The following is an 11,615-nucleotide window of genomic DNA, read 5'->3' on the forward strand; positions in this document are numbered from 1 at the left end:
AAAAGAATGTAAAAAAGAAGAGTTTAGAATAAAAATTTTCTACATTGTTAAAATTATCTTTTTTTATAGGTAGTTTTGAAATACAATTTCTAGTTTAAAAGGACACAACTCTATTTTAAGTAAAGTTTTAACAAATACAACTTTCCATTCACTCCCTAACAACTTTTTATATTAATGAAAATTGTTTAACCAGAATAAAATACAGAGTAGACATGGAAATAAAAAGTGTTGTTGCATCGGGCAAGATAACTTTTCGCTTTGAACATTTCTTAGCAAAAACTATCAAATTCATTCAATTAACCAGTAGATATAATGCCTTGAATTATTTTGCCTTTTATGTGAAGCCAAACAATAAAGATCATATAGTTCCTTTCTTGCAATTTTGGATCTCACAATTATATCCATCTTGCCCTCAGGCACTTTTTATTTAAGAGAATTTAACATTTTTAATTCTCGTAAAAGTGATATCGTTTCACACTTATATATGTGATTCTTATTAAAAGTATCATAAAAAATCCTACTTGAATTTCTCAAGCTATAAAAATAATTTAAAACTTAGTTTATCTTATTTTTATTGCACATTTTATCTCAACAATGAGTAAAAGTGCTATTATTGAATTGACACATGATTTGATTAATCTTTTAAACCTATCTTTTGAGATCTCAGTTAATTAACTTAGTTGCCATTATTTCAAATCTTAAAACATAGATGCTAATCTTATTCTTCTATATAATTTATCAAAATGCTTTGTTATTAAACATTTTATTAGTGGATTTGTAATATTACCCTTTAATTTTACATGGTTAATAAAGATAATTCAATTATAGAGCAACTATATAACAATATTATATCTTTAACAATTATGTAAACACTTACTATTATATATAATATTTTATGCCATACCAATTACAAATTGGCTACTTCAATGTATATATATTGTCAACACAAAATTTTGACCAACTTGAAATATTTATCTAAAGCTATATTTTAAAAGCTATTATGTTTTTTTTATATTTATCTAAAGCTATATCTCATATTTTTTTATAGGTGAATATACATGTTTATTTAAAGAATTTTTAAGAGGTTATAGCTTCTTCAATAATAAAAATTTTAAGTTTTTAATATCATATATCCAATTAGTATTATTATAAGATAACTAAATATCTCATATAATACAATTTATATTTTAACTTGTAAAAGTTAATAGAGAGGAACCATAACTATTTTTTGGAGATTATCCTCTCCATTTCCCCTCATTTATTATTATTATTATTATTTATTATTTCTCTGCACCCTAAGTTTTCTTTAATTTTCAATAAGCTTACTATTTTCAACTTGATGGCAAGGATTTACAAAAACACCCATACATAATACCAAACAGGCACAATATTTATAAATTTTTTAAAACTGTTTTAAAAACTATAAAAGTAAACTTTTAAATCTCATTTGACATAAATAATTCAACATAGGGTACATAGGGTTTTTTCATGTTTTTTCTCTTTCTACAGCCAATAAAAAGAGTATTTAAGAAAAATTCTAAAAATCTTATTAAAAATTACTATAAAATAAAATTTTTGAATTTTAAAATCTTATTTAATGTAAAAAGTACGATCATCAAAATTGGGCTGGCATCAAGATTTTTTCTTGGGGTATCAATTTAATCCTTAAAAAAAATTTAGATTCTAAAAAAATATTTTATTTATGTCATTGATATTACATTTAAATATATATTGAAATACATTTTAAAAATATATTTGATATTTAAAAAATATTAAATTATTTTTTTTAATAATCTTGATAAGATAATATGAGAAATTAAAAAAATTATCTAAAAGCATATCATTTTTAAAATGCATTTAGCAAACAATCGTGAAAAAGTGTAACCCAGTTAGTTAAGTCAACGTGTATTTTATTAAATTTCATAAATTTTAAAATTACTATAAATTAAATAATTTTTGATAAAAAAATTACATTAATAAAAAAAAAGAAGCATTTCCCAACACAAAATAAGCAAACCCAAATTAAGAAAAAAAACCAAACACTGAATTGACCGAGGAGCCTCTCTCTCTCTCTCTCTCTCAACCAGCCAAAGAAAAGAAATTAGAAAGAATCTCTCATCAGAATCTCTCCCTTTCCTTTTTATCTCTCGAATAAATAAATTCTCAAAACTTGAGGAGAGCAAAATCATATCATCAGATCTAAAAATCACGACTCAGGGAGAGAAGAGATAGGAGAAATGATTAAGATCCCATATCTGACCGCATTGAGCACCTACTTCAGCTATGGCTTACTCTTCGCTTTTGGCCAATTCCGTGATTTCTTTCGTAAAATCTTCGATTCGTGGCACTCTAGCAATCTTCAGGTACTTCTCCTCTCTTTTTCTCGGTAAAAAAACTAACTTATGTCATTTATTATCATAAATTAAGCGCTAAATTGTTCGGTTTTGTCTGTTGATGATGCAATTCTTTTTTAATCTAGGGTTATGCACCGATCTGTTTAGGCCTTGAAGACTTCTACATTCGTCGCTTATATCTTCGGATTCAGGTACTTTAATTCTTCATTTAATTTTAGAATATGATTTTTGAACCGAATCGAACCGAATCAAGTGATTTATTTATTTTTGAGAGGAAAAATATTTTTCTTCTTTTTTAGTAATTATTGCTGTTGTTGTTAGGATTGTTTTGGACGTCCAATTTCGAGTTCCCCGGGTGCGTGGTTCGATGTTGTCGAGCGGTACTCCAATGACAATAACAAGACGTTGAAGTAAGAACTTTGAAAAAGTATTTTCTACGTTCATTATTAGATAAAGTGATGCTTTTGGGCCATTTATCTGAGTTAATTGTTATAATTGTGTGTTGAGCAGACGGACTACCAAGGTAACTAGGTGTCTTAACTTGGGGTCCTATAATTATCTTGGGTTTGCTGCAGCTGATGAGTATTGTACGCCTCGTGTTATTGAGACATTGAAGAGGTTTTCGCCGAGTACTTGTAGTCCTCGTGTTGATGGAGGTATGCTTGATATTTCTGTCCATGTTTTACTTCATTATGTTCTTGGTGTTTTGTATTGAGTAATGCAGGTTTTGATCAGGAACTACGATATTGCATAATGAACTGGAGGCGTGTGTTGCAAACTTTGTTGGGAAGCCAGCTGCCATAGTGTTTGGCATGGGTTATGTCACAAACTCTGCCATCCTTCCTGTTCTGATTGGAAAGGCATGTGCATAATCTTAGTTGTGGGTTTATAATATGTAAAGATGGTGTCTTGAATTTTTTTTTTTTTTTTTATCTTTTGTTTCTTAGACAGGGAGGATTGATAATTAGTGATTCATTGAACCACAACTCAATTGTGAATGGTGCTCGAGGTTCAGGAGCAACAGTTAGGGTTTTCCAACACAATAGTAAGTTGTATCTGACAGTTGTTTTCAGTCTTGGAAATAAAATTTCTGTGTTCTCATGCATTGGAATCTGGTTGCCAATCTTTCTCAGCGCCATCTCACTTGGAGGAAGTTTTGAGACAGCAAATTGCGGAGGGGCAACCAAGGACACATAGGCCTTGGAAGAAGATAATTGTCATTGTGGAGGGGATTTATAGTATGGAAGGCGAGCTCTGCAAACTTCCAGAGATTGTTGCAATATGCAAGAAATACAAGGTGATGAATGGAGTGGAGTGTAGAAAATTGCAATTCTTTGTGTATCTTGAATAATTTCAGTTCAACCTTTTCTGATTAGATTTTACCTTGAATTTCTGAATCTTGTTTTTCTTAGGCAAATCACTGTGTTGCATTAGAAAACAGGTGAATTATTATAATATCCAGTTGCAATTTGTAACATCTGAAAAGTTATGTTTCTAAATTCTGCTCTATTGTTTCACAATCAAAGAAAGTTGAATCTATTTTATTAAAAAAAATATAGATTTTAAAAGTCAGGGATGCTATGAATCTGGAAGGCATGTCATTTTTTTCCTGGTCTGTTTTATGCTTCTTCCACGTACTCTTGCATGCCAAACTAGATTTTCTGCCTAATAGGATTAATTGTAACGTTTTTGTCTTTTTGTTGCAGGCATATGTTTACTTGGACGAGGCTCATAGCATTGGAGCAGTTGGGAAAACAGGAAGAGGTGTTTGTGAACTCTTAGGAGTGGATACAGCTGATGTAGATATTATGATGGGAACTTTTACTAAATCGTTTGGATCTTGTGGGGGTTATATTGCTGGATCTAAGGTTTGTTACTTGAGCACCTCTGATGGGAATTTCACATGAGTACTTCCCCTAGTCATAATGTGCACCCAAGTTGGCAGCTAGTGGTAGTCAACGATTATTTTCTTGTTTCCCTGTGAACCACCTAGTGGTAGTCACTATCTTATGTGCAAGACTCTGCTATGTGTGTATAGTTTAGAACATTTGGTGGATAATCCTTTTTAATCGTATCATTAGTACTATCATTTTGTTGTCTCCAATAGTTCTAGAAATTCTGAAGGATGTCTGTTGTTGTTAACACCTAGCCACCTGTCTTTGCTATGACCTATTGAGCTTTACTTCCAATTTTCTGATTATTTTCCAATAGTGGATTCAGCTATTGATCTTACGCAAGTCCCCAGCGACTGAAGTTTGCTTATTGCTTTCAGGAATTAATCCAATATCTTAAGTACACTTGTCCTGCTCATTTATACGCAACATCAATTTCCCCTCCAGCTGCACAACAAATTATATCTTCCATTAAGGTTATTCTTGGAGAGGATGGTTCTAGTAGAGGTATTAGAAAAGAATCTGTTTTTCTTTCTGATATACTTAAAGACATGTTTCTGAAATTAATTACGTGGATTTGAGCTTACATATCAATCTTGTTTTGCTCTGATATTGTTTTACTTCAGGGGCTCAAAAACTTGCAAGAATACGTGAAAATAGCAACTTTTTCAGGTCAGAGTTGCAGAAAATGGGTTTTGAGGTTCTTGGTGATAATGATTCACCAGTGATGCCCATAATGCTTTACAATCCAGCAAAAATCCCTGCATTTTCTCGGGAGTGTCTAAAGCAGAATGTGAGTTCCTAGTAATTTTTTTAATGTCTGCATTGCCATGTTGATATTTTTTATTCATCAGATCTTGTAAGGACATTCAAAATTTCTGATTTTAATTAGTTGCATATTTATCTTCATTTTTGCTCGTGTATGTTGCTGGTTGCTAAGATCAAATATGCTTTTACAGGTTGCTGTTGTGACTGTTGCATTTCCAGCTACTCCTCTACTTTTGGCCAGGGCACGTATTTGCATATCTGCCTCTCATACCAAGGAAGATCTTCTCAAAGCATTGGAGGTATTTGTGCTTGTCAATGTGAACTTTGTTTCTATTACAGTATGTATTCTTGCCCTTTGTTTGGTTTGGCTATTCTGTTCAATTTGAATATCAGCAACAAAGACTTTGTGCATCCTTTGATTCTTAAACAAATGTCAATTTTAAGACCAGCGACTCCAACCAGCCAAAGGAATAGGATATGGTTGATTGAGTTTATAATGGGAAAGCAATGGCTATGATTCTGCAAATACCCGCTGCTTCTCATATGCTTTTTGTCTGATTAATTGGTTGTACAACATTGATCCGATAGAATTAGGAAGGAATTTCTGATGTGTGATTACTAATCTCAGAAGATGACAGGTTACTGTCTTCAGATGACAAAATAATGGCAAAGTGCTTTGTTTTGGCAGGTTATCAGTCAAGTTGGTGACCTTGTTGGCATAAAGTACTTCCCTGCTGAGTCTGATAAGCAGCATCAGGAGCCAGGTGCACTGAAGTTGGAGTGAGACTTCAGAATGCAGTCTCGTGAAAATTGTTTTGTGACCTGAAAACTTTCATCTAACAATTTAAGTAGCATATTCGTGCAGTATTGATTAGATTTCCTCTGAGGAGGAGAAAATGTTTGTAGTTCTGTTGCTAGCATTGAAGCTTTCCTCATTGTTTGTTTCTATGCTCTCCTGTGTCTTGTCATGTGCAACCTCGTCAAATTTTCTCTTTCTTTTCTTGCAGGCGAGAATTTTGGTAATTTATTGTACATAAACAAATGTAATCTGATTCAGTTTCTATATAATCGTTTCCACTTTCATAACATGGCTGTTTTAGTTGCCGGCGAGAAGAAGCTACACATTCATCTTTACTCTAGAAATGACTTTTGAATCGATAGCTTTTTTAAAAAAGATTTCCTAGGGCTCGAGCTGAGGCTGACAAAAGCTGTGACAGTGGAAGGTGCTTCTACGAAACAAATCTCCAAGCCTTTCTTCATTGATGAAACACTCAATAGAATTTTATCAGTCGTTAAGGTGGAGAACTGAATCAAGATTTTTTTTTTTTTTATCAGCAATCGAATCACTGTTCACGATCAGTTCACTCTTGTTTTTTATCAGCGATCGAATCACTGTTCACGATCAGTTCACTCAAAAAGAACGTACGAGCTAAACTTCTTGATGAAAATCTTTTTTCGTTTCTTGACAATTAAGTGAAACCAAGTTCATTTATTCTATTACGCTGACAAAAGCAAAAAGATCAACAGAGAGCCTCTATCTATTAAAAAAGTAGTTCACATGCAAGGAGTTCCCCTCTTAGTCTTAGAAGATCCCTGCCTCAGCTCAAATCAAATAACCAGCTATGAAATTAGACGATGAACGGGGAATTCCCCGATGTTGCTTCATTGAAGTCCCTCGTAGAAGAAGAATTGGCTGATGTTGAAGGTTAGCTCCACTTCCCCGTTCCCATCGCTGGTTTCAGATGCCTCAGGCTCAAGTTATCAAACGGTATTGAGGATAAAAATCTGTATTGAAATGCTTCATTAAATGGCAGTCAATCGTCAAGAAGAATGGTCAATGGCTTTTATTCACACGCCCACATATTTCATAGCCACGTCCTCAACAAAGATAGCAATGGCACCCAATTTCCTGGATGGAGGTTTGCTTCCATTTACTCGGATGGAGACGGCCACAGGGATTTTTGTTCTTATGAAGACGGAGTTAGAAGCGGGTAAAAGATGGGATTGTTGTGAAGATGGAGATGATTTTACTGCCATCCCTAAATTATTCCTCCAATTTAGGCCTTGCATTATTGGTGATCGTCCTTCTGAGAAATTTCACTGGGTCACAGAAGCCGACGAAATCTCACAACAGCCAGCGGAAACCCAACGACGAACAAATTTAATGTTAGAATGCGCAGACATGACCTGAAGGCAGAAGCTCAGAGAACTTCGAGGTGACTTCCTTCGTAAAAATTGGTCCCCAAACATTCTTCTGTGGGAACACCAATGGGCTGAAGATGTGCAACAATAGGCCCACCAATTCCATGACTGTCAGATCACAGCCCTTTGTTTTTCTTACATCAAGGCAAAACCGAGTAGTCTTTGTCATAATCACTGTAGAATATGTGCTTCCAATCAAATAATAATATAAATTGGTATTGACGTTTATGGTGCCATTGTTTTTACGATATTTTTATCTTAAAATATTGAAGTGATGATTTTTAAAAAAATATAATAAAAAATATTTTCAACGGTATCATTAAATACAAATAAAAAATAGTAAATCGTATATCATGAACAAACATATCACAAACTATACCACGGCCGCCTTTACTATATGGTCTATACAAAAGAAAGGAGGCACCAAACAATAAAATAAAATAAAATCTGAATCATCTAATCTACCTAACCTACAAAAGCAGCAAAACAAATCCAAAGGCCATGATCAACCCACTAAGGTCCCACCTTGAACGAAGACAATGGGCCCCACTACTACCAGTCTCTTTCGCCTGAACGGATGTTGGAGATGAACCATTGTAATTAGGGTTGCTACCATACAACACTTGGATCCCTTGAATATCATCGTCGGCCAATTCTACTTTCTTAGTCCTCGAAGATATAGTAGGGTACATGATGGAAACTTCCACAGAGGAATGCCCTAACCCTAGCAAATGTCCAATCTCATGTACTGCCACGGATTCCAAATCGACAGCTGTCGTCAACGACGATGTCCTCACATCACCCGTCACGACCCAACTCTCGTCCCCGTCAAGATGGAACTGTCCACTTGGCGGAGAGAAAGAATGTGCTAGAGTCCCAAGAACCCCATCGAACGGCTCTCCATCTCCATGATCGCCACTGTAAAACCCAATTCCAATATCAGCTGTGTTGATAGAATCCGTCTGCGTGAATGTCAATGGAATCACGGTTGACCACCGGTCGAAAGCGCGGGAGAAAACGGTCTTAACCTCGTCGGTTAATTGATTCCCAGGCAAAAACGCGTAGGTTAAGGCTTTCTTCCTCCAACGTGGCATCCCAGTAAAGAAGGAGTAATGAGAAACCGTGTGAACGTGACGGGACGAGGTATTATGTGTCTTGCCAGAGTTCATACTGGTAGTGCCGTTAACTATATCCGGGTTGCCGCACCTGGGCAGTACGATGTGGTTAACTGTCTGGTCGTCGAGTTGGCCAGTGATGTTAAGGTTGAAATTTTGTTGGTAAGTTCGGATAGCAGATTCGATGGAGTCATCGAAATCGTCGGTGAAATTGGAGAGGGAGTTGGGGATGTAACCGAAGTACTGGAAGTAGCTTTTGAGCTTGGCCAAGCCGTCGTATTTTTCACCAGCATGGCAGCCGGATAGTTGATGGAAGGAACTCCATGGATTAGAGGTTGCGTTTTTGAGCAAGTCTTCTGGGATTGAAGCATTGCTATGGAAAAAGTGAGCAGAGATTGAAGGAACTGAATTGATTGAGAGAAGAATAAGAATTATAGTGATCATGAAAAGATGAGGATATTGCTGTGATCTTGCCATAATCGTTGGGTTGGTTTGGGGTTCGAGAGAGAGGTCTTTGGTTTTATTTGGGAAACAATGGGAGGGATTTTGAAGAGTTCAAGTACTTGAAGAGAGGTTCGTGGTGATGACTAATTAATCAATTAAAAGGCAACAAGTTTTCTAGTTTCTAGAGGGATTGGATGTGAAGCAGATGAAGTCAGAAAGCCGGCAACAACATTGGACTTCTCTTATATGTTGTAGTTTTCTCCGAATCCAGGTACTTGCCTTGGTATGGATTTTCAATTATGCATGCGTGTTCCAATTTATCTCGTTTTGAATGCTTCCTCTTTACCTAGGGATCTTGGTGGTCTTTTACGGCTACAGAGACCGACTCTTTTTTTATTTTATTTTTTTCAAAAAACAGAGTGGGTAAATGAGTCCCTCAACTACTGATTTCATCAACTGGGTCGCCAAATTGAAGACGATGTTGAATAAGTGCATGTGTTTTCTCCCTGGCTCTAGTTAAACATGGAAAAATCCTATTTCTTCCATCATTCAACATGCTGCAAGAACAATTGCAGCAATATATCAGGGGAATTAATTATTCACTGTATTCCACGCACGTTCTAAGTTTTGAGAGAGTTAGAATTAGTTAGAAAACCATTCAGTAGCGTGTGCAATATTTAACAAGATCCGCAGTTATTGTAACAAAATTAATGACCCAATTGAGAAAAAGATATATAGATAAGGGACCCAATTGAAGAAATAATTATCGGAGGAGTCATGTGTAGTTGGAGGATTAATCTAAGCTTGCTTCGCCAAACAATAATAGAAAATTATGGTTGAAATGGCAATGTACATTAATTAATATATCTAAAGTCGTCCTCCTTTCTTTACATAAACACGAAATCTATTAAATCTAAATATACCTAACACTTCCTCATTCATATTGTATTCTATCTTAATGCGATAATGTAATTTTGTTAATGTTTTTGAATCTCCATTCATTGATATTGACTTTGTTGGCTGAGGCTTGAAGAAACAAAGGACATTGATAGAAAGGTCGGGCCTAGGGCAAGTCAAAGATGGAGGTTCAACTGTTTCTTGTAACGCTGCTTCCTCCTCCTCCTCCTTCTCTTCTTCTTCTTTTTTTAATTTGTATTCTTCCAAGTCTCTTACATCAAGGGTTACGCAGACGGAGAATGGTCAATCTTGCATCAATTCAATTATCACCAAATCAGGAATTTCATAAAAAAAAAAGAAGTTTGGTACCCCATCCTTTTCATGGTCAGTTTTTTTAGTAATTTCATTTTGATTCTTGGACTTTATCTTTTTTATTTTTCAGTTATGTTTTTATGAGAAGAGAATTCAACACTTCGAGAAAATGATATCTTTGCAACCATCAAATGAGTTAAAATTTATGTCAAAATAATCCATTCAATGAGAGGAGATTTATAGTACTTTTTTCTATCCTTAATATTAACTAAAAAACTAGGTTTAAGTGGAGAATGAAAAAAATTATTTGGGTTGATTTTATGATTTGAATTTTTTTTTATAATTTTATTATGTTGATATGTTGGTTGTTGATGTTTTAAGAGTGTTTGTAGGGTATTTTTAGGTTAAAATAAATGATTTTTTTTTAAAAAAAAAAACTTAAAAGACTAGATTTTTCAACTATCGTGGTAATGATCAGATTCTAGTTTAATAGACAACACAACATTTGTCACAACAAACAATGTGTTGTTTATCTTTTGAGTATTAGCTCTTTCTTTAACAAGCCTAGGGTATTGGATTGTTTTTCAATTGTTTTTTTAGTAGTATATTGAGGTAAGGTACTATGAATTTATAGAAAAAAAAAATTAAACTTGATTAATTCTATAATATAGAATGTAAGTTTGACAGGTTAAATGATAACATCTGATTTATTATTGTTATTTTTATTTAATATATTTTTGCCCCTCAATTTTTTTTAAAAGAAGCAATTTTATAATTTGTTATCATAATTATTATTTTTTATTTAATTTAAAACAAAAAAATACAATTTAATTTTTTGTTATAAATAATCTATTTTAATATCTCAATCTCATTTTTTTGTTATAAATAATCTATTTTTAATATTTAACTAAATAATCTATTTTAATATCTCAATCTCACACAATTTTTTTATCTTTTAAAAGCATATTTCATATATAAAAGATCCCTGCGTGTTTTATTTTCGTTAAAATTTAGTCAATGAAAAACTATTTATGAGGAAAAAAATATTTAACTTCTTTCAATGTTTGAAAAAAAATAATTACTTTTATATATGTTGTTTTATATGTACAGTTAATAGAAATGACAAGTTCCATTAGTTTTCTGAAACATGTCATGCCATGAAAAATCTTAGTTCCTTGCCTATTCTCCCACAGCAGATTCTTGAATCTTGAACAATGGAGCTCCTTCTGACTTCTGATACGGCAAATTGCTAGGCTTGTAAAGAGATAGTTGTCACTGTAGCGGACATTTATAGAATGGCTCAAAAAGAACCATGCACACTTTTAGAGACGACGTTTAATCCTGAATCTTGACCTCATAAATAAGCTAGGAATTGTACCCTGCAGACCGACATTCAAGTTTCAAGAAGCACTTAATCTGTTATGTCTACATTATAGGACCTTTGCGACATGGGAGATCTTCATGCCTCTAAACTAGTCAAATGAATATCACATTTGCAGCTCTGCCAATGGAACCTCAAAGCCAGAAGACCCCACAGAAGTTTAATGTTTGCGAGTTCGACATGGCTTCTTTCACAAAATTTGGTCCCCAAACATTAACATATGATCAAAGTTATACCAACTGGCCTGCAA

The 11,615-nt window shown here is 33.9% G+C and overlaps 2 protein-coding genes across 2 annotated transcripts; one reads left to right on the plus strand and one right to left on the minus strand.

Moving 5' to 3' along the window:
* Positions 1-2,042: 2,042 nt before the first annotated feature.
* On the plus strand, positions 2,043-6,102 carry LOC105138536 (long chain base biosynthesis protein 2a). Its single transcript, XM_011044641.1, has 12 exons — positions 2,043-2,363; positions 2,480-2,545; positions 2,676-2,764; positions 2,865-3,010; positions 3,090-3,214; positions 3,306-3,399; positions 3,488-3,651; positions 4,061-4,222; positions 4,627-4,753; positions 4,873-5,039; positions 5,206-5,313; positions 5,703-6,102. The coding sequence occupies exons 1-12, from the start codon at positions 2,238-2,240 to the stop codon at positions 5,796-5,798; spliced, it is 1,470 nt and encodes a 489-aa protein (XP_011042943.1). The 5' UTR covers positions 2,043-2,237; the 3' UTR covers positions 5,799-6,102.
* Positions 6,103-7,540: 1,438 nt separating this feature from the next.
* Positions 7,541-9,145, minus strand: LOC105138537 (metalloendoproteinase 1-like). Its single transcript, XM_011044642.1, has one exon. The coding sequence runs from the start codon at positions 8,806-8,808 to the stop codon at positions 7,687-7,689; it is 1,122 nt and encodes a 373-aa protein (XP_011042944.1). The 5' UTR covers positions 8,809-9,145; the 3' UTR covers positions 7,541-7,686.
* Positions 9,146-11,615: the final 2,470 nt, after the last annotated feature.

The sequence above is a fragment of the Populus euphratica genome, unplaced genomic scaffold (assembly GCF_000495115.2).
Source record: "Populus euphratica unplaced genomic scaffold, PopEup_1.0 scaffold79.1, whole genome shotgun sequence".
Lineage (NCBI taxonomy): Eukaryota > Viridiplantae > Streptophyta > Magnoliopsida > Malpighiales > Salicaceae > Populus > Populus euphratica.